Here is a 19,521-nt window from a genome sequence, read left to right as displayed (position 1 = left end):
AGTGCCCTGATTATCAGTGTAAACAATATACTGACAGCCTTTGCCGGGTATTGGCTCTCCTTTCATCACACAGACACAGCGAGTGATAAAAAGGACTGCTGATAACCAGCAAGTCTGTTTACACATGATCAGATGTGATTGGACACAGCTGATCACATGGTAGAGGACCTCTGCGTTTGACCCTTTACTGTGATCTGTGATCAACTGTGTCTGATTTGTTCAGGGGCAAAATTATGTCTCTCTCCCTATAGTCTTATTTCTCTTTTGATGTAGGAACGTATTTAGCTATCTTTAGAAACTGCAGTTTGGCATTGCATGCTATTAAGTCTATGATGTCCCAGAACACCCAGGTCATTCTCCACCATTGACTCCCCCAGCTGTTCTCCTGGGGTGGTTGGGTATTTTACCTCCAAAAACATGGACACTGCATTCCTTGTAATATTATCAGGTATTTTATGTACTTGCTAAAATTGTTTTTTGAAAAAAAAAAGAAAATGAAAACACCCACCCCACCTGGTAATCTGCAATATACTACATTTTTTTACTCTTGATTTAGTTCTTCTTTACATTTTTCTGCCATTTAGGGTGACCTATTAGGAAAAATAACCATTCAACAGGATAATTTCAGTTACTTTGAAACATTTCGATGAATAGATGTTTTGTGCAGAAAAGAGAAAACACACATTTTTCCAAAGTGGTCTTTTAATAACAAGTTATAAATTCAGTTGCTAATAGTAACTACCAGAACAAATACTTAGAGTTGTAATCAGAGCAGACATCCACCTACACACGGAGTCACAACACACTGCTGAGACGCAGGAGAAGGTTGACTGATTTAGGACATGGTTTCTCAGAAAAGGACACCTGTGTGAGAAGGCTGATGGAAAGTGCCATTTCCTGAATTATAGGTCACATAATAGCTCTAAAGGCCCGTACACACGTACCGATCGTCGGCATACAAACGTCGGTGGACGAAGGATCTGCCGATTGTACGCGTGTTAGTATGGTGCCTCCGACAGATGTCTGCGCACAATCCGCGGACAAAAGTCTTTCGTGCAAACATGAAAATATTTGTATGCCGACACCAGAACGGACGATTGTTCGCCTGTCAGTACACAATTCGGCCGACAGACCGCAGATTTGCAAGACTGGGCATGCTCAGAAAATAGAAAACACAGGGAAAGTTAACCATTACATGACATCACTTCTGCAGTCGGCGGACAAAATTCTTGTGCTGTCCTTGTGCTGTCTTTGCACTTTTCAGCAGACACCGACATCCCGGGGAGAAAAGAGGAACATTTGTAAGCCGACCATCGGTACGTGTGTACGGGGCTTAAGGCAGTCTGGAGTTGTTCAATAAGTCACTGCGCTGGAACTAGTATGCTGTGTTGGAGTTTGGGAATGACTGCTTCTGTTGGAGCCTTCTCACACAGGTGTTTTGCTTGGTCACAGAGTTTTTTAACCCTCTCCTCAGGTAACATTAAAATCACAACTTGTACTGTGAAACCAACAGCTGTAATGGTGCAAACTCCTTCAGTGCACCTATCCTCTTACTCTACACTGCAAAGATACATCTATATTTTGGAATATATGGCTACCTGATCTTCACATCATACCATAATAAGGCAAAGGTCAGCCCTCTCGCACCTGTAAAGCCAGGTTTATGCTTTCTCTACTGACTTATAGAACTTGTTTTCCCCTGTGTATCACGTAAGGTTTATTTTGATTAGGCTGTGCAAAGTGCAGTAACCCATAGAAAATGTTCAGATTACAGTACTCACATTATGGAAAAGATGACACCTGGGTGCCACGGGTTACAGCTTTGTACAAAAAGTCGTTGCACTACCTATCAATTTGCAAATGTACCAAGTTATTGCTTGATGTAAAAAGTAATACAAAATATAAAGTATTTCAAGAGCCCATAGCGTGTAATGCCAGATATTTTACTTCACTTTCCTCTTTATATACAGTTACTGCAATTAAAATTGGAACTTTCTTTCTCCATGTTACTTAAAGGAAATGCGTATGAGCGACATAAAGAGGCTGCCATTGCTTTGCTCTCATACCAGAATTGCCAATTGCCTGATTGTCATACTGATGCAGTGACTTCAATAGTTTGAGTTACCGACCTGTACCAATTTTGCAGATTGGCTGCTCAAACTTTACTGGCTGCATGATTGTCAAGGTCAATAACTTGGAACGAGCTGAGACCACTGCATCAAGGATAACCACCAGCTTTTTCTAAAAGAGATCTGTAATGATCGCCTACATATTTGTCTTGCACGTTTCATTTAACATTACATATAATGTTTCCATTATATTTTAGCCCTGATAAAACTGAGAACCAGATTGCACAGTTTCAAAGGATGTAAGAGCAGATACAGTACAACATAAAACCTGCATATCTAATTTTAAGTTCTAACAAAAGATATTAGTGCTGGCTTCAAGAGCTGTAAGACACATATAACACAATGCAACTCCATGTATTGGGTCATTTTTCAGATCTGAAACAAAGGAAGAGCAGACAGCAACACGAGGAAATTTACGGTTCATAAAGGTTACCATTTGAATATGTACAAGCAGACATCTAACCTTTCCCTGGAAGATCTTTGATATTTACTTGTTTAAAAAAACAGGCCCTTCCAATTTAATCCAAGAAAATATGGGGCTGTGCATATATTACTGAGTTGTGTATGCTCCAAAGGATAATTTTGATTTGTGGCCAGTGCTGGAATGTATTGTCTCAGAGCTGGAGTGGCAAGTTTAAGCAACCTGCTGGACAGCAAATATTTTAGGGTATTAAGTCACATAACTGAGCACTTTTCAGCTGATTGTTTCAGGTCATCCAAAGTTGACTGAGCTTTTCCTTTAATTGAGTCCAAGTCAATATTCTGGATGTTGCTGAGTTGTCCAATGACAGATGATTTTCCTTCCTCTTCTTCATTATCCTCTTCGATCATTTTTGCCAACTCCTTGGGCAGCTCCACATCGCCTCCTGCTAGCTGTATCTGAGTTTCATCAGTGTCATTCTGAGTAGAGAAAGGAGCAAATACAATAATTATCCTGCAGACATTAACTGGAATGTGTAATAAGAGGTTCTTACTTGTTTGCAGCGTTAACCTCAAATATAAAAAAAATGATGGTATAGGTTACCTCTTCGTACGGATATTATATTTGTGGCATCACTGACTTCGAGTCCCAAATGTAATTATACTTGCTCTTGTTGATATTGAATACCAGGTAATATCTTACAAGCAGCATGGTTAGAATATTTGCTTTAAAACAAGAGTCGGTGTCAGTTTGTATTTTGCTTGAAAAATAAATATAAAATCTCAAGGATAATCATTTTTAGTTTAATATGACTAAATATATTCTAGGTGCATCAAAACAAAAGGGTTTTAGTCTTCTAGTTTGTTTAAAAGCAAAGCTCAGGCATAAAAAAAAAAAAAAAAAACACACACACACACACATACAGTGCCTTGCGAAAGTATTCAGCCCCCTTGAACTTTTCAACCTTTTGCCACATTTCAGGCTTCAAACATAAAGATATAAAACTGTAATTTTTTGTGAAGAATCAACAACAAGTGGGACACAATCATGAAGTGGAACGAAATTTATTGGATATTTCAAACTTTTTTTAACAAATAAAAAACTGAAAAATTGGGCATGCAAAATTATTCAGCCCCCTTAAGTTAATACTTTGTAGCGCCACCTTTTGCTGCGATTACAGCTGTAAGTCACTTGGGGTATGTCTCTATCAGTTTTGCACATCGAGAGACTGAAATTTTTGCCCATTCCTCCTTGCAAAACAGCTTGACCTCAGTGAGGTTGGATGGAGAGCATTTGTGAACAGCAGTTTTCAGTTCTTTCCACAGATTCTCGATTGGATTCAGGTCTGGACTTTGACTTGGCCATTCTAACACCTGGATATGTTTATTTGTGAACCATTCCATTGTAGATTTTGCTTTTTGTTTTGGATCATTGTTTTGTTGGAAGACAAATCTCCGTCCCAGTCTCAGGTCTTTTGCAGACTCCATCAGGTTTTCTTCCAGAATGGTCCTGTATTTGGCTCCATCCATCTTCCCATCAATTTTACCCATCTTCCCTGTCCCTGCTGAAGAAAATCAGGCCCAAACCATGATGCTGCCACCACCATGTTTGACAGTGGGGATGGTGTGTTCAGGGTGTTGCTTTTACGCCAAACATAACGTTTTGCATTGTTGCCAAAAAGTTTGATTTTGGTTTCATCTGACCAGAGCACCTTCTTCCACATGTTTGGTGTGTCTCCCAGGTGGCTTGTGGCAAACTTTAAATGACACTTTTTATGGATATCTTTAAGAAATGGCTTTCTTCTTGCCACTCTTCCATAAAGGCCAGATTTGTGCAGTGTACGATTGTTGTCCTATGGACAGAGTCTCCCACCTCAGCTGTAGATCTCTGCAGTTCATCCAGAGTGATCATGGGCCTCTTGGCTGCATCTCTGATCAGTCTTCTCCTTGTATGAGCTGAAAGTTTAGAGGGACGGCCAGGTCTTCGTAGATTTGCAGTGGTCTGATACTCCTTCCATTTAAATATTATTGCTTGCACAGTGCTCCTTGGGATGTTTAAAGCTTGTGAAATCTTTTTGTATCCAAATCCGGCTTTAAACTTCTCCACAACAGTATCTCGGACCTGCCTGTTGTGTTCCTTGTTCTTCATGATGCTCTCTGCGCTTTAAACGGACCTCCTGAGACTATCACAGTGCAGGTGCATTTATACGGAGACTTGATTACACACAGGTGGATTCTATTTATCATCATTAGTCATTTAGGTCAACATTGGATCATTCAGAGATCCTCACTGAACTTCTGGAGAGAGTTTGCTGCACTGAAAGTAAAGGGACTGAATAATTTTGCACGCCCAATTTTTTATTAGTTACAAAAGTTTGAAATATCCAATAAATTTCGTTCCACTTCATGATTGTGTCCCACTTGTTGTTGATTCTTCACAAAAAATTACAGCTTTATATCTTTGTTTGAAGCCTGAAATGTGGCAAAAGGTCGAAAAGTTCAAGGGTGCCGAATACTTTCGCAAGGCACTGTATCTAGGTAGGTGGATACATCATCGGTCCCTCATCACCTCTAAGACAGAGAACTGAGCAATCAAATATTGCTGATTGCTCAGTTTTTGGTGAGCAGAGAGCTGGTGTCTGTCTGTCACTGGCTCTCTGCTCTGCCCCTCCAGCGCTCACTAGTCTGTGGAGGGGGCAGGAGTGGCTGGCTAAGAGGCTGAGCAAGAGGCTTCTCAGGAATCTGGGTGGATTCCAACTTTAAAAACAGAATTGCTCTAGAGCCTGGAGTGGCTCAGTGACCTAACCCGACAGCAGACTTTAACCCACTGTCGACTGAAAAAGCGTCACAGGACTGCAGAAGAAAGTGACTCAGAGCTACAACTCTTTAATCAGCTGGAAGCATAATCATTTGTGATTGGATAGCTCTAGATCTGACTAAGCAGTGCGGATGTGTTATACCTCTGCATTGAGACCACGGATTCCACACACAGAGCAAGGTTGTTTTTCTATAGCAGTGATGGCGAACCTTGGCACCCCCAGATGTTTTGAAACTACATTTCCCATGATGCTCAACTACACTGCAGAGTGCATGAGCATCTGGGGTGCCAAGGTTCGCCATCACTGCTCTATAGTATGCTGGTAGGGGACAGGTTTTTATTACTCACGCTGTGGCTGCTTTCTAAAGAAAATAAACAGACTTTGGACGCCTTTTTTGATGCACCTGAAATTTATTTAGCTGATTATAAACTCCAAGATCCATTGAACTTTAAAGTACCTTGTAAACTGAAAATGGTGCCTTCAACAACTTTTCATTCCCAATAAAGCAGAGGTACAGATTAAAAGCAAACAGATGAAAATGGGTTTCCTCCAGGTACTCTAGTATCCACCCGCACTCCAAAGACATGTCGGTAAGTTAATTGGCTCCCTTCTAAACTAGCCCTAGTATGTATATGTATGTATGTGAGGTTTAGACTGTAAGCTCAGTGAGAGCAAAGACTAATGTGAATGTATAATATAAAATGTGTAAGCGCCACGTAAATTGTTGTGGTATATAAATACCTGCAAGAATAAAAAAAAAAAGTCAGCCAGCAATTATTAATCTTGTAAAGCATGGCGTAAGGTTAGAACTTTCTTTTAATCTTTTATTGCTCTCTGCATGCCTCTTAAAGTGAATTCTAGAATTTGAATTACTTTCTGTCCAGAGTAGAAAAGTGGTTAGAAGAGAAAATCCCCAAGTGGGGACACAGAAGCAATAAAACCCTGACAAAAGTTCTAACCATTCCATACGACATGGTGGCATATACTGTCATTGTACACATATGCTACCAAGTCATTAGCCTAATCTCATTTAGCCCTTTGAAGAGTAAATATTTTTTCTCTATCGTTCATTGACGGACACAGTCCTCTGATGCATATCAGTAGGGTAATACCGCCCCCTACAAGAGTAGGACACAAGGCAGAAAGAATTTCTGGCTACGCCTATGGGCAGTCCCTGGGGGTATACCCTCTCTCTTCCTGCATAGGATGTCAGTTTTAATCTGCCTAGTTAGTGTATGTTCCGCACGCAGAACGCTTTCACTGGTTTTTATTCCAACCTGTTCACGGTTCCCAAGAAGGAGGGCAAGGTACGGCCGATCCTGGACCTGAAGGCACTGAATGTGTTCGTGTGCGCTCAAAAGTTCAAGATGGAAACTATTCGCACGGTGGTGGCCTCCGTACATCAGGGGGACTTCCTGGCCTCAATAGACATCAAGGATGCCTACCTTCACATTCCAATCTGTACTTCTCACCAACGGTTTCTCCGTTTTGCCGTGGGAGAGGATCACTATCAGTTTGTGGCGTTACCCTTTGGTCTCGCCTCCGCTCCTCGGGTCTTCACAAAGGTGTTGGACTCGGTCCTGGCGCTGCTGCGACAGCGGGGGATATCGGTCCTGGGTTACCTGGACGATCAAATTCTCCATGCGGAGTCCTCCGCATTGCTGGCGGGAAACTTGGGGGTCACCATGAGTACTCTGGTTGGATCGTGAACCTTCAAAAGTTGTCTTTGACCCCTTCTATCTGGGCCTGACCTTGGACTCGTCCTCTGCCAGGGTGTTTCTTCCTCCGGAAAAACTCCAGAAGCTCCAGTCAGCGGTTCTTTTGTTGATATCCAACAACCAGCCATCCCTTCGGACCTGTATGAGAGTACTGGGACTGATGGTGTCCTATTCACTCAGTTCCACATGATGGTTTTTCAAAAGGAAGTTCTTCTCAAGTGGAACAAACACCCGGATTCGGTTAAGCCGCAGGACCAGAAAGTCCCTGGTCTGGTGGCTTCGGTCCCCGATGCTCCAGTCGGGGAAATCCTTTCTCCCTATATACTGGACAATTGTCACCACGGATGCGAGTCGGTCTGTGTGGGGAGTCCTCAATCAGGACTCGGCTCAGGGAGTCTGGTCCCTGGAGGAATCTCGATTTGCCGATCAATGTCCTGGAGCTGAGAGCGATCCGGCTTTGCCTGACTTACTGGACCGACCATCTGGAGGGTTGTCCAGTGCGTATTCAATCGGACAATGCTATGGCCGTGGCTTACGTCAATCACCAAGGGGGCACCAAGAGTGTCCTTGAGGCTCTGGAAGTGGCAGACATTCTACGCTGGGCGGAGCGCCATGCTCCGGCTCTCTCCGCGGTCCACATTAGGACCAAACGAGTCCACCCAGGGGAGTGGTCCCTGCATCCGGAGGTTTTTCAACAGTTGTGCTTTCATTGGGGCACTCCGAACGTGGATCTGTTGGTGTCTCCAATCAACAGGAAGGTACAGAGGTTTGTGGCCCGCTCCCGGGACCCTCTAGCAGACGCCGCAGACACGTTGGTGGCCCGCTGGGACCAGTACTGGCTGATGTATGTCTTTCCTCCTCTCAAGTTGCTGTAGAGACTTCTTCACAGGATAGAGGCGGACGGGATTCCGGTCATTCTTGTGGCTCCGGACTGGCCTTGTCGTGCTTGGTACGCTGACCTGGTCAGGCTTGTCGCAGATGCCCCGTGGAGACTTCGGGGGTCTTTCACACGGGCGATGAGATCAGATCCGCCTGTCAGTTTTTTAGGCTGATCTGATCGGATCCTCCATGCAGCTCTATGGGGCAGGGGATGTCAGCGGAGACACCTCCGCTGCCATCCGTATCCGATCCTGTCCGTGAAATCTGGACTTATGGAAACCCTATTTTTCCATCCGTTCGGGGATCGGATCGGATGAGAACGGACAGACGGTCCGCTCTCATCCGATCCCCCATAGAGAGCAACGGGAGCTGTGACACCTCCCTCTCCGCACTGCAAGCGGAGACGGAGCTGTCATCCGCCGGCTCAGCGGGGATCGGCGGATCGATCCCCGCTGAGCAGCACGGATCCGCCTACGGAGGCGGACCGTGTGAAAGAGCCCTTCCTCTCAGGGTGGATCTGCTGTCTCAGGGGTCAAGCTTCTATCCTGCTGTATAGTCACTGGCTTTGACGGCTTGGCTTTTGAAAGCCAGGTGCTGAAGGACAGGGGTTTATCTGCTTCCGTGATGCCCACTCTGCTAAAGGCAAAGAAGGTGACTTCCAGGAAGATTTATCATCGTACGTGGAAGTCGTACATAGAATGGTGTGAGTCCCTTGGGGCCCACCCTCGCTCCAATTCGGTGGCTCGGATCTTGGCTTTCCTTCAATGGGGGGTTGCTCAAAAGTTGGCCTTGAGTACTATCAAGGGTCAGGTCTCGGCCTTGGCTATTTTCTTCCAGAGGCCATTGGCCGCCCATTCCCTGGTGCATAGTTTCATCCAGGGGGTGCGACCTCCGCTACCCCCATGGGATCTTAATTTGGTGCTGTCTGTTCTCCAGAGGCCTCCCTTTGAGAATATTCGGGAGGTTCCCCTACTTACCTTATCTCAGAAGGTGGCCTTCTTGGTTGCTATCACTTCTGTGCACAGGTTGTCAGAACTGGCGGCGCTGTCCTGTCGTTCCCCCTATCTGGTGGTTCATAAGGACAAGGTGGTTCTTCGGCCAGATCCGTCTTTCCTGCCGAAGGTGGTTTCCAGTTCTCACCTGAATGAGGACATCGTATTACCTTCCTCTAAGCCTAAACATCCTAAAGCTGGATACACACTATCCAACTTTGTGGTTAGATTTCCTTCAGATTTACCTTTTTTCTATGTAGTGCAAGGGCCTGCCAGATTGCATACAAATTGAAAGTGTTTAGGTTTGACCTCATATTATATGGTTTTGGTAAATCTAAAGGAAAAAGTCTTCAGAAAATCTTATAGTGTGTATGGCCCATAAGGAATTTGCTCTGCATACCCTGGATGATGTTCGGGCGTTCAGGGTGTATTTGGCATCTACCGAGTCTTTTCGCAAGTCTGACTCGCTCTTTGTGCTCACGGATGGCCCAAAGAAAGGGCTGCCTGCATCTGCTGTGACTATTTCCAGATGGATCAGACAGACAGTGGTGCAGGCTTATTCCATTAAGGGTCAGGTTCTACCTTTCCCTGTAAAGGCGCACTCTACTCGGGCGCTTAGTGCTTCCTGTGCCTTTCGCCATCTGGCGTCTGTGCTTCAGGTGTGCAAAACGGTGACTTGGTCGTCTGTTCACACCTTTACCAAATTTTATAAGGTGGATGTGATGGCATCTGCGGATGCCTTCTTTGGCCGCAAGGTTTTGCAGGCTGCGGTTTAGGGGGCCCCTTTTTCAGTTCATTTTCAGGTGGACCTCATCTGGTTTTTCCTGTGTTGCCTGGTTGGCCATGTTAGCCTTGGGACTGTTTTTTTTTTTTTTCCCTTCTGCTGTTCCCACCACTCATTTTGGTACTGCTTTGGGACGTCCCTACTGATATGCATCAGAGGACTGCGTCCGTCAATGAACGATAGAGAACTGGATTTTTGACTTACCGTAAAATCCTTTTCTCTTAGGTTCATTGACGAACGCAGTACCCGCCCCTCTAATTTTTTGAGTGATTGGTGTGCTTTTCTCTGACACTGCTTTGATACAAAACTGATATCCTATGCAGGAAGAGAGAGGGTTTACCCCCAGGGACTGCCAATAGGCGTAGCCAGAAATTCTTTTTGCCTAGTGCCCTACTCCTGTAGGGGGCGGTATTACCCTACTGATATGCATCAGAGGACTGCGTCCGTCAATGAACCTAAGAGAAAAGGATTTTACGGTAAGTCAAAAATCCAGTTAATAATAATAATAATATACAGGAATTGTATATCGCCAACAGTTTGCGCAGCGTTTTACATGAGGGCAGACAGTACAGTTACAATGCAATTTAATACAGGAGGAATCAGAAGGCCCTGCTCATTTAGAACTTGCAATCCAACTAAGAAGTCAGACTTCTAAACTAATCTTTTACTTTGGGGAAAAAGCAAATGTAGAGAATTGGATTTTAAACCAATTGAGTTTTGGACAATTGTATTCCAATTATGTAAAACAGTAACACCCGATTTTACTTTTTTTTGGATCCTGAAAGGAGTGAGCTGTCAGACATTGTCATGGTATTCTCATGTACTCACAATGTAGGATTTGGTTGGACTCGTTTTGTCCTAATGTGAACAGTTTTTGAAATTTGGGAGGTACAGTGCCTTGCCAAATATTCACTCCCCTTTTTACTTTTTTACCTATTTTGTTTCATTACAGCCTTAAGTTCAATGTTTTGTTAATCTGAATTTTATGTGATGGCTCAGAACACAATAGGTTGGTGAAGTGAAAATGAGAAAAATATATACATAAAACTATTTTTTAGAACTAGAAAACAGAAAATTAGTATGTGCGTATGTATTCACCCCCTTTTTTGTTATGAAGCTCATAAAAAGCTCTGGTGCAACCAATTACCTTCAAAAGTCACATAATTAGTGAAACGATGTCCACCTGTGTGCTATCTAAGTGTCACATGATCTGTCATTACATATACACACCTTTTTTGAAAGGCCCCAGAGGCTGCAACACCTAAGCAAGAGGCACCACTAACCAAACACTGCCATGAAGACCAAGGAACTCTCCAAACAAGTAAGGGAAAATGTTGTTGAGAAGTACAAGTCAGGGTTAGGTTATAAAAAAAATATCCAAATCTTTGATGATCCCCAGGAGCACCATCAAATCTATCATAACCAAATAGAAAGGACATGGCACAATAGCAAACCTGCCAAGAGATGGCTGCCCACCAAAATTCACGGACCGGGCAAGGAGGGCATTAATCAGAGAGGCAGCACAGAGACCTAAGGTAACCCTGGAGGAGCTGCAGAGTTCCACAGCAGAGACTGGAGTATCTGTACATAGAACGACAATAAGCCGTATGCTCCATAGTGGCCAGAAGAAAGCCATTACTTTCAGCAAAAAACAAAAGGCACGTTTGAGTTTGCAAAAAGGCATATGGGAGACTCCCAAAATGTATGAAGGAAGGTGCTCTGGTCTGATGAGACTAAAGTTGAACTTTTGGGCCATCAAAGAAAACGCTATGTCTGGCGCAAACCCAACACATCACCCAAAGAACACCATCCCCACAGTGAAACATGGTGGTGGCAGCATCATGCTGTGGGGATGTTTTTCAGCAGCTGGCACTGGGAAACTGGTCAGAGTTGAGGAAAAGATGGATGGTGCTAAATACAGGGATATTCCTGAGCAAAACCTGTACCAAATTAAAAAATATCTGTGGTCAGACTTAAAGATTGCTGTTCACAAGCGCAAACCATCCAACTTGAAGGAGCTGGAGCAGTTTTGCAAGGAGGAATAGACAAAAATCCCAGTGGTAAGATGTGACAAGCTCATAGAGACTTAGCAACTTGGAGCTGTGATTGCCACAAAAGGTGGCTCTACAAAGTATTGACTTTAGGGGGGTGAATAGTTATGCACATTGACTTTTTCTGTTATTTTGTCCTATTTGTTGTTTGCTTCACAATAATAAAAAAAAAAAACATCTTCACTTCAGAATTGTTGGCATGTTCTGTAAATTAAATGATGCAAATCCTCAAACAATCCATGTTAATTCCAGGTTGTGAGGCAACAAAACACGAAAAATGCCAAGGGGGTGAATACTTTTGCAAGGCACTGTATGTATTCATTTTAGATGCTTGTTTCCTATGATATGTAAGGAGTATGAATGTTTATGATCATGCATTTTATGAGAAGGCCAGTTTTATTTTTTAACCCCAACCTCACAAAATACCTTTGGTAGTTGGCAGGTTTTATTCTTATGAATATTGGGAGGTATACAATAAACACAAGATGCTTGTTTAATCTGTTATTTAATGAGCACTAATTTGTATGATCATGCAAAATTTCTTGATCCCAACTCTACAAAAAAAACTTAATTTCGAGTCCTCATGCACACTGGACGTTATTACAGCAGCTGTTTTTGGCATCAGACGTTTTTTTCTACAGCCAATAAACTCCCCAGCATGCTATACTATGGGTCCATGCACACATAGGCTGTTATCAGCATTTTTTGACAGGGGAAGTTTCTGGCTGTAAAAAAAATGAAAACTAGTGGGTTTTGACTGGCGTTTTTCAGCTGTAAAAATGTTCTATCAATAAACGCAAAAAATGCTGCTAACTGGCGTTTTTTGACAATTTTTATTCCATTGCTTTTTTTAAGCCTGGGTTCTCTTTCGAGGTGTTGTCCATGGAACATAGCCTGGGTTCACACAGGTGCATGCTGAACACCACATATGATTTGCACCAAAAATGCACCGCATTCCTGTGCACATAACGTGTGATGTCTGTGCGATGCAATTTGAGCCATATATTTTGTATGGCTCAAATTGCATCACATTTGCACCAAAATGTTGTAGAACCCTTTTTCTCCACCCCTAATCGCATTGTATAGGTGTGAATTCTGGCAAGTGCACTGCATTTTGCAATCTGTTTCGGGGTATCGTTTGTGGAACATGAAGCCCTGTTGACATTGTGCCGATTTGGCATGCGATGTGTCAAGTCGAATCGCATGTCAAATGAGAGCCTATTGCCGGCAACGGCACTAGTTCACACTGAGGGCGGGTTTGAAATCATTCAGCTGAACACGCACAATTCTAAAATTGCATTTCAGTGCGAATTTGTGGGCGATTTTACAGACATCTGTACGGGTTCATGCACAGATGTCTATTGAAATTGCCTGAAGTTGCCAAAAGTAGTGCAAAAACTACTTTTGGGGATCAGTGCAGCGCCGCAAAGTCAGGCAGTGACATTGCTGGCAATGGGCTCTCATTTGGCATGCGATTTGACATGTCAAATCGCATGTCAAATCTGCCTGATGTGAACGGGGGCTTAATGTTCCATGAACGATACCCCGAAACATTGCAAAATGTAGTGAAAAGGGTCCACATTTGCACCAAAATGTTGTAGGACCCTTTTTTCCCCGCAACTAAATCTTATCGCATGGGTGTGAACACCTATGCGATGTGATTCTGGCAAGCATTGCATCGTGGGAAAGTCGAAGTTACTAAAATAGCAGAGAGGTGATTTTTAGCTAACTGCTAACGCCAACAAATGCTAAAAAACGCCAATGCAAAAATGCTAAAAACTCTCTACAAAGCTACTGGCGTTTTTATAGCGTCCAGTGAGCATGACACATGCGCGTTATTTTTCCTCTGGTATGGAATTTAAATTTTCACCATGGGGCTTTTTTCAGTCCTGCCTGTGCAAATGTGATTTTACCTTTGGTAGTCGGTACTTGTCTCTGAAGTGAGTCCGCAGTGTTGCTCTTTCAGCTTTGCGTTGGGTGTATACAGCTTCCCGCTCCATCCTGCATAAAGCAGATCGCATTACAGTTATACAGTATACTTACTACAGATAGGAGTCTATGAATATAAAGTTAGTCATAATACCTTTTGGTTTTCATATAACGGAGTTCCCCTAACGAAAATCTAGATACCTAGCTTATCAAAAAAACATAAAATTATAACCTACAGAAAATAAATCTTTCTTGAGCAGGACAATGTCTTAGGTCAGATGATGTGCACACAGTACCTTTTTGTGACATTTAGGGCTGGCTCACACCAGAACACGGTCAAAGAAAGGTGCGTTCCATGTTCATTTCCCTCATCGCTGGTGAATGCACTTCCCTTGCGATTTGCGTGCGTTTGTCAGTGTATTAAAGACACAGCAAACGCAGATCACTAAAATGCAGTGCATTTGTGGGCACCAAATCGCATGGTACCGCAGTATCATGCAGTTTGGTGCAGTGTGTTTTCAAAAATAGTGTAAGCCACCAAAGTGTGTGTGTGTGTTAAAGTGGTGGTAAGGGCTTTTTTTTAAATGCATACCTACAGGTAAGCCTATAAAAAGGCTTACCTGTAGGTACAGTAATTATCTTTACGTGCACCGTAAATGTCACCGGCGCATGCGCACTGCACTCTCTTTGGATGTCATGCTGTCCATAGAGAGTCGTGCTGCGGCCTAGACTCCTGTGCACATGCGCAGGAGTGATATATAATCGCGACTAGGCCACTCAAATGGCGGCTTCCCGGGAACCCAGAAGGAAGACCGGGTAAAGACGGAAGCCCTGTTAGCGGTGACATTGTGCTGCTGGAGGGCTTTGTTTTCAGGTAAGTCTTTCATAATGTGCTAGTATGCAATGCAAACTAGCACATTATGACATTCGTTTGCGAGGGAGATTTTTTTTTTTATTGGTTTACTACCGCTTTAAGGCAAAAAATAAAAAGCAGCACATTTAAGCAAAATATAAACAATTCTTAATATTTATACTTTTAAACACCCTGCAAGTACAGAAAAATACACAGGACAGAGTGATGTAACCTATTCTCCACAACAAAGAACCCTAATCATTCTGTATACCCAAGATAAGAACTGGGAAGACTAATTACTCTCCTTGGAGATCACACAGGAAGCCTGTACCAGACACAGGACAGCTCTGAATTTCTGACGTGATCAACAGGTATTTTTTGCACTTTTTGAACTGATATAGCAAAACCCTTAAGTGGTATACTTAACATACAAATAAGTTTATGGTTAGGGTTTACACACCCGTTAGTAAGGGGCTTATTAATAATAGAGTGCGGATATAGTTATCCACTCTTCATTATGTACAGCTGCACTACACACACTGTAGCCTATTATATTCAAAAAATTGGGCCATGGAATACTGCTGGTAGCTCCTTCCTTTGAATGGGCTGCCTAACACAATGTATATTAACACATGACACAACGCTAGCAACACATTAAACCATCAGAGTGTGAATGGGCCGTAAAGGAAATATTTCAGGAGTTCAACACAGAGGCTGCCTTTGGTTACCTCTCATTCTGCACATATTTGAGTTATGCCGGCCAATGATGGTTTGAATCTTGGCCGGTTCAGCAGGAACCGGCCGAGATTCAAACCATCTTTATGGAGGCTGAATGTACCAAAGTCAATCCATTGATCGACTTGAATACAACCAGAATGAGGGATTTTCTGCATGCAATCATTGCCAGCAGCTAAAGCTCCACAGAAGGGATTCCCCCATCAACACTGACTGTGTTGATGGGGGAATTAAGCAACTTTCTTTGCTGAAAAGAAAATCGCACAATCTATGGCCAGGTTTAGTTAACCAGAACAGGTATGTGGATAAGGATTTCTAATGTCACTCTGACTTTACTGATATTGTATATGTTCCAAGTCAGTGACTTAGAAAGCATTGTATTCAATGGGCCTGGAGGGAAACTGAAAGAACATTACTCAAGCACTCATCCATGTCCACTTCTTTATAGTTTTTTGTTTATTTTTTATGCGACAATTCAGTCACCAAGAAGAATGAGCATTTGGTCAATGATGCAACAAGAATAAAAAGGTTTTTAAGAACAGTTTGGTGACAAGCCAGCAGTGCTGGGTCAAGGGGTGAACCTTAAGAAGCACTTAGATTGATGGTGGTTGGTCTAAAAATAAGGGGGAGGCCTTGGTCAAGTTAGGTGGGGGGGAAAGATGTCTGTTGGAGGGTCATTGGTTAATAATTTGGTTTGGTACCACTGGGGATATTGGAAACATTGTACTATAGGTTGTTGGGTATCTACAGGCAAGATTTAAATAAAAGATTCACAAACCTCAAAGGAATTTTGGACCCATGAGTCCTTACTAAAAGTGATTGTAAAAGTCTTGTTTTTTTTTAATTAAAAATAACAAACATGTTACACTTACCTCCTTGGTGCAGTTGGTTTTGCACAGAGCAGCCTGGATCCTCCTCTTCTCAGGTCCCTCTTCGTTTCTCCTTGGCCCTCCCTTCTGTTGGGTGCCCCCACAGCAAGCAGCTTGCTATGGAGGCACCGGAGCTGAGTCACAGCTCCGTGTGTCCATTCAGACACGGAGCTGTGGCCTGGCTCCTCCCCCTGTATATTCTAATTGGCTCACTGACTTTGTTTGACAGCAGGAGGAGCCAATGGCGCCGCACTGCTGTCTCAGCCAATGAGGAAGGGGAGTCCCGGATGGCCAAGACATTCCTACAACATCGCTGGAGCTAGAGGGACCTCAGATAAGTATCAGGGGGCTGATACACACAGAAGGCTTTTTATCTTAAAGCATTAAATGCATTAAGATGAAAAACCTTCTGCCTATACAAGTCCTTTAAGGAGGCTTCACCTACTCATGCGGAAAACCTAAGATAAGTTGGCTATGAACAAAGTAGAGGAGTGTGGGGGGGGGGGGGGGGGTTCAGGTAAATCTACTGATGTTGAATGGCTTTCTGTGCCACACGGGATATAACAAAATTTCAAGAGGTTGTAAACAGCTTCTTATTTTGATACCTGGGATATTGATCAAACCAAAAGGTGCTCACTTAGGGGTTAGCGGTGGGTAGTTTACCCTGCGTTGTGTCATAGGGCACTAATGAGTGTTAAAAACATTTTAATCTTGGGGCACATCCAAAAGGCATGATACAAGTCCACATCTAGATGGCTACATTTAGGGCATTCATTGTGGTTTTAAATCTGCATCTTCATCCAAAAAGTTAAACCTTTAAAGCGGAGTTCCACCCAAAAGTGGAACTTCCGCTTTAGGGAGTCCTGACCCCCCGACATGCCACATTTGGCATGTCATTTTTTGGGGGGGGGAGCGGGTACCTAGTTTTGACAGGTACCCGCTCCCACTTCCGCTCGGAGCGCCGCGGCGCCCTGAGCGGAAGTTCTCCTCTCCCCCTCCCTCCCTGCAATCTTCTGGGACACGTCAGAGGTCCCAGAAGATTGCCGGCCAATCACGGCTCGCAGCGCGACTCGCGCATGCGCAGTGGGTACCCGGCTGTGAAGCCGCAAACTGTAACAGCCGGGTGCCCACAGCAGTGATGCCGGCGCCGAGGGAGAGGATTGAGGCTTCCGGCGGCCGCATCGCTGGACCGTTGGACAGGTGAGTAAATGGCTGGAACTCCGCTTTAAGCACACACGCACCGATTGTTTGCCAACCGATCGGCCGTCTTTTGTCCAGTGTTGTTGTGTTGGTTGAAATGTGCTCTAGACTGCACACGAATTTTGTCGGCCAACAACAACCAACTGCAGAAGTGATGCCATGTTCTGGTCTACTTTTCGTGTGTTTTTTCTTCTCTGAGCATGCCCAGTCTTGATCATCACATTTTTGTCGGCCCAAATCTGTGCTGACTAAGGAACAATCGGCCGTTCTGCTGACGGCCAACAAAAATTTGATAGCATGCACACCAGATTTTGTTCGGCCGACAAGTCGCAGTCGGTTGTCGGAAGTATCATACTAACAAGCCGACAATCGGCCGATCGGACGTTGGCCGAAAATTTACGGCCAACAATCGGTGCGTGTGTACGGGGCTTAAGAAAACTTAGTATCTGCTGTCTCCCCACATTCCTGCAGAGTTCACCTGATTACTTGATAAGTTTTTTTTTCTCGAAAAGCTAGGCAAATTATAGTCATGATTTGCTATTTTTTCTACCAATCAGTTAAGGTTAACCTGAATAATGAATTTCTCCTAGGAATGGGGGTGTACAGAAAACTATAGTTATGAGTGATGAAGTGCGGCTCATTGAAGCCTATATTCACTGTACTTTTGTGAATTACTATAATATGCTATAGCATAATTGTGTTTCTTTTCTGTGTGTATTTTGATGCAAATATTATCACTTAACCAGCTTTCCAAATTGCTAGTACCCCCCCCATTATAGTTGTCATAAAAGAAACCTGTACTGGGAGAAATATGAGAGGTGCCTTTTCAGGGCCTCCTCCTGTAAATACTAGCAGATTATCAGTCTCTGACTTTGTTACTTTCCCAGTCCTCTGGACCACAAGAAGTGTAGCCACTAAACCAGGGCTCGACAATCCCTGGGCGCCAAGTCGCATCTGCGACTAGAATTAGCGACCTGGCGCCTGGGGTACCCTGCAGGAGGTGTCCTGTCCCTTTTGCGCCCCCACCTCCTTCCCCGAGTGCACGGACTTCCGCGCCGTCCTAAAATTGAGGCCCCGGCTTTTCGGCCTTCTTCTATGAGATGAGAGAGGCTGGGGAACTGGCGCCCTCTTGTGGTGGCCGGGAGTAATGCCTGTTCTCAATGCCTTTCCATCTCCTTCCAAACAGGAGGAGAGGGAAGTTTTTGCAGGCTTCATCTCTCTGTCCAGTTACCTTTGCTTAAAGGTAAGTGGACAGGGAGTAGGGTTATTATTATTAATTTATTTTTTAAATTTAAAAAAAATAAATAATAATAATTTTTTCTTTTTTTTTTAATTATTAAAAAAAATAAAAATTTTCTTTTTTTTTTTTTCTTCAATTCTTATTAAAAAAAAGAAATTATATATATATATATATATATATATATATATATATATATATATATATATCACCATGCCACAGCCGAAGGCCCCTTTCACATGGGCTGTCTGAACAGGTCCGCCTGTCAGTTTTTCAGGCAGACCTGATCGGACCCTTCATTCTCCTCTATGGAGCAGTAATCTGCCGCCATCTGATCCTGTCCGCCAAAAACAGACGGATGGTGGTTCTATTTTCTATCCATCCCGTGGATCGGATCAGATGGCATCGGATGGAAAGAGACAGACAGTCTGTTTCCATCCAATTGCGCTATAGAGAAGAGTGGGGTTCTATCCGTTATATTAAATAAAGCTTGGTTGTTAGTTAAAAAAAAAAACTGGCTCCTAACTTTTTTAGCTGGCTCCTAGATTTCAGGCAAATTTGTCAAGCCCTGCACTAAACCAATGTTGAAGACAAAACTGATGTGCACACTTTCAGGTAAGTGACCTTAACCATTGGACCCATTTCAGGTCAATGTCCCAAGGTATTGGCAACCTTCATTTTCTGAACAGAGGTCAACGGCTGCAACCTATATATCTCTCATAACACAGAATTATTTTAAGAAGTATCTCACATCTTTCAAAATATACTCGTTTATTTTCATAGAAGTGAACTAGACTAATTGAAAAGGGCTACTAACATTTTTATCATAGATGATGACTTTTTGTTATTTTTACCCTTATGGTATGGATTACTATAACTTATTTGAGAATTATTTTTCTCTGCTGA

General features: G+C 43.4%; 1 protein-coding gene across 1 annotated transcript in view; it reads right to left on the bottom strand.

Annotated features, from left to right (window-relative positions):
* Positions 1-2,628: 2,628 nt before the first annotated feature.
* CPLX3 (complexin 3) overlaps positions 2,629-19,521 on the bottom strand; it is a 53,704-nt gene continuing 36,811 nt past the window's right edge. The window contains exons 2-3 of the mRNA XM_082254200.1: positions 13,706-13,793; positions 2,629-3,029 (exon numbers count right to left, since the gene is read on the bottom strand). Of these exons, the coding sequence (XP_082110326.1) occupies positions 2,805-3,029; positions 13,706-13,793 (313 nt within the window). The 3' untranslated portion in view covers positions 2,629-2,804. The remainder of the gene's footprint in view (positions 3,030-13,705; positions 13,794-19,521) is intronic.

This window comes from Pelophylax lessonae (assembly GCF_965119305.1).
Source record: "Pelophylax lessonae genome assembly, chromosome: 4".
NCBI lineage: Eukaryota > Metazoa > Chordata > Amphibia > Anura > Ranidae > Pelophylax > Pelophylax lessonae.
Note: the sequence above shows the minus strand (reverse complement) of the source record. Positions and strands in the feature narration are given on the sequence as shown.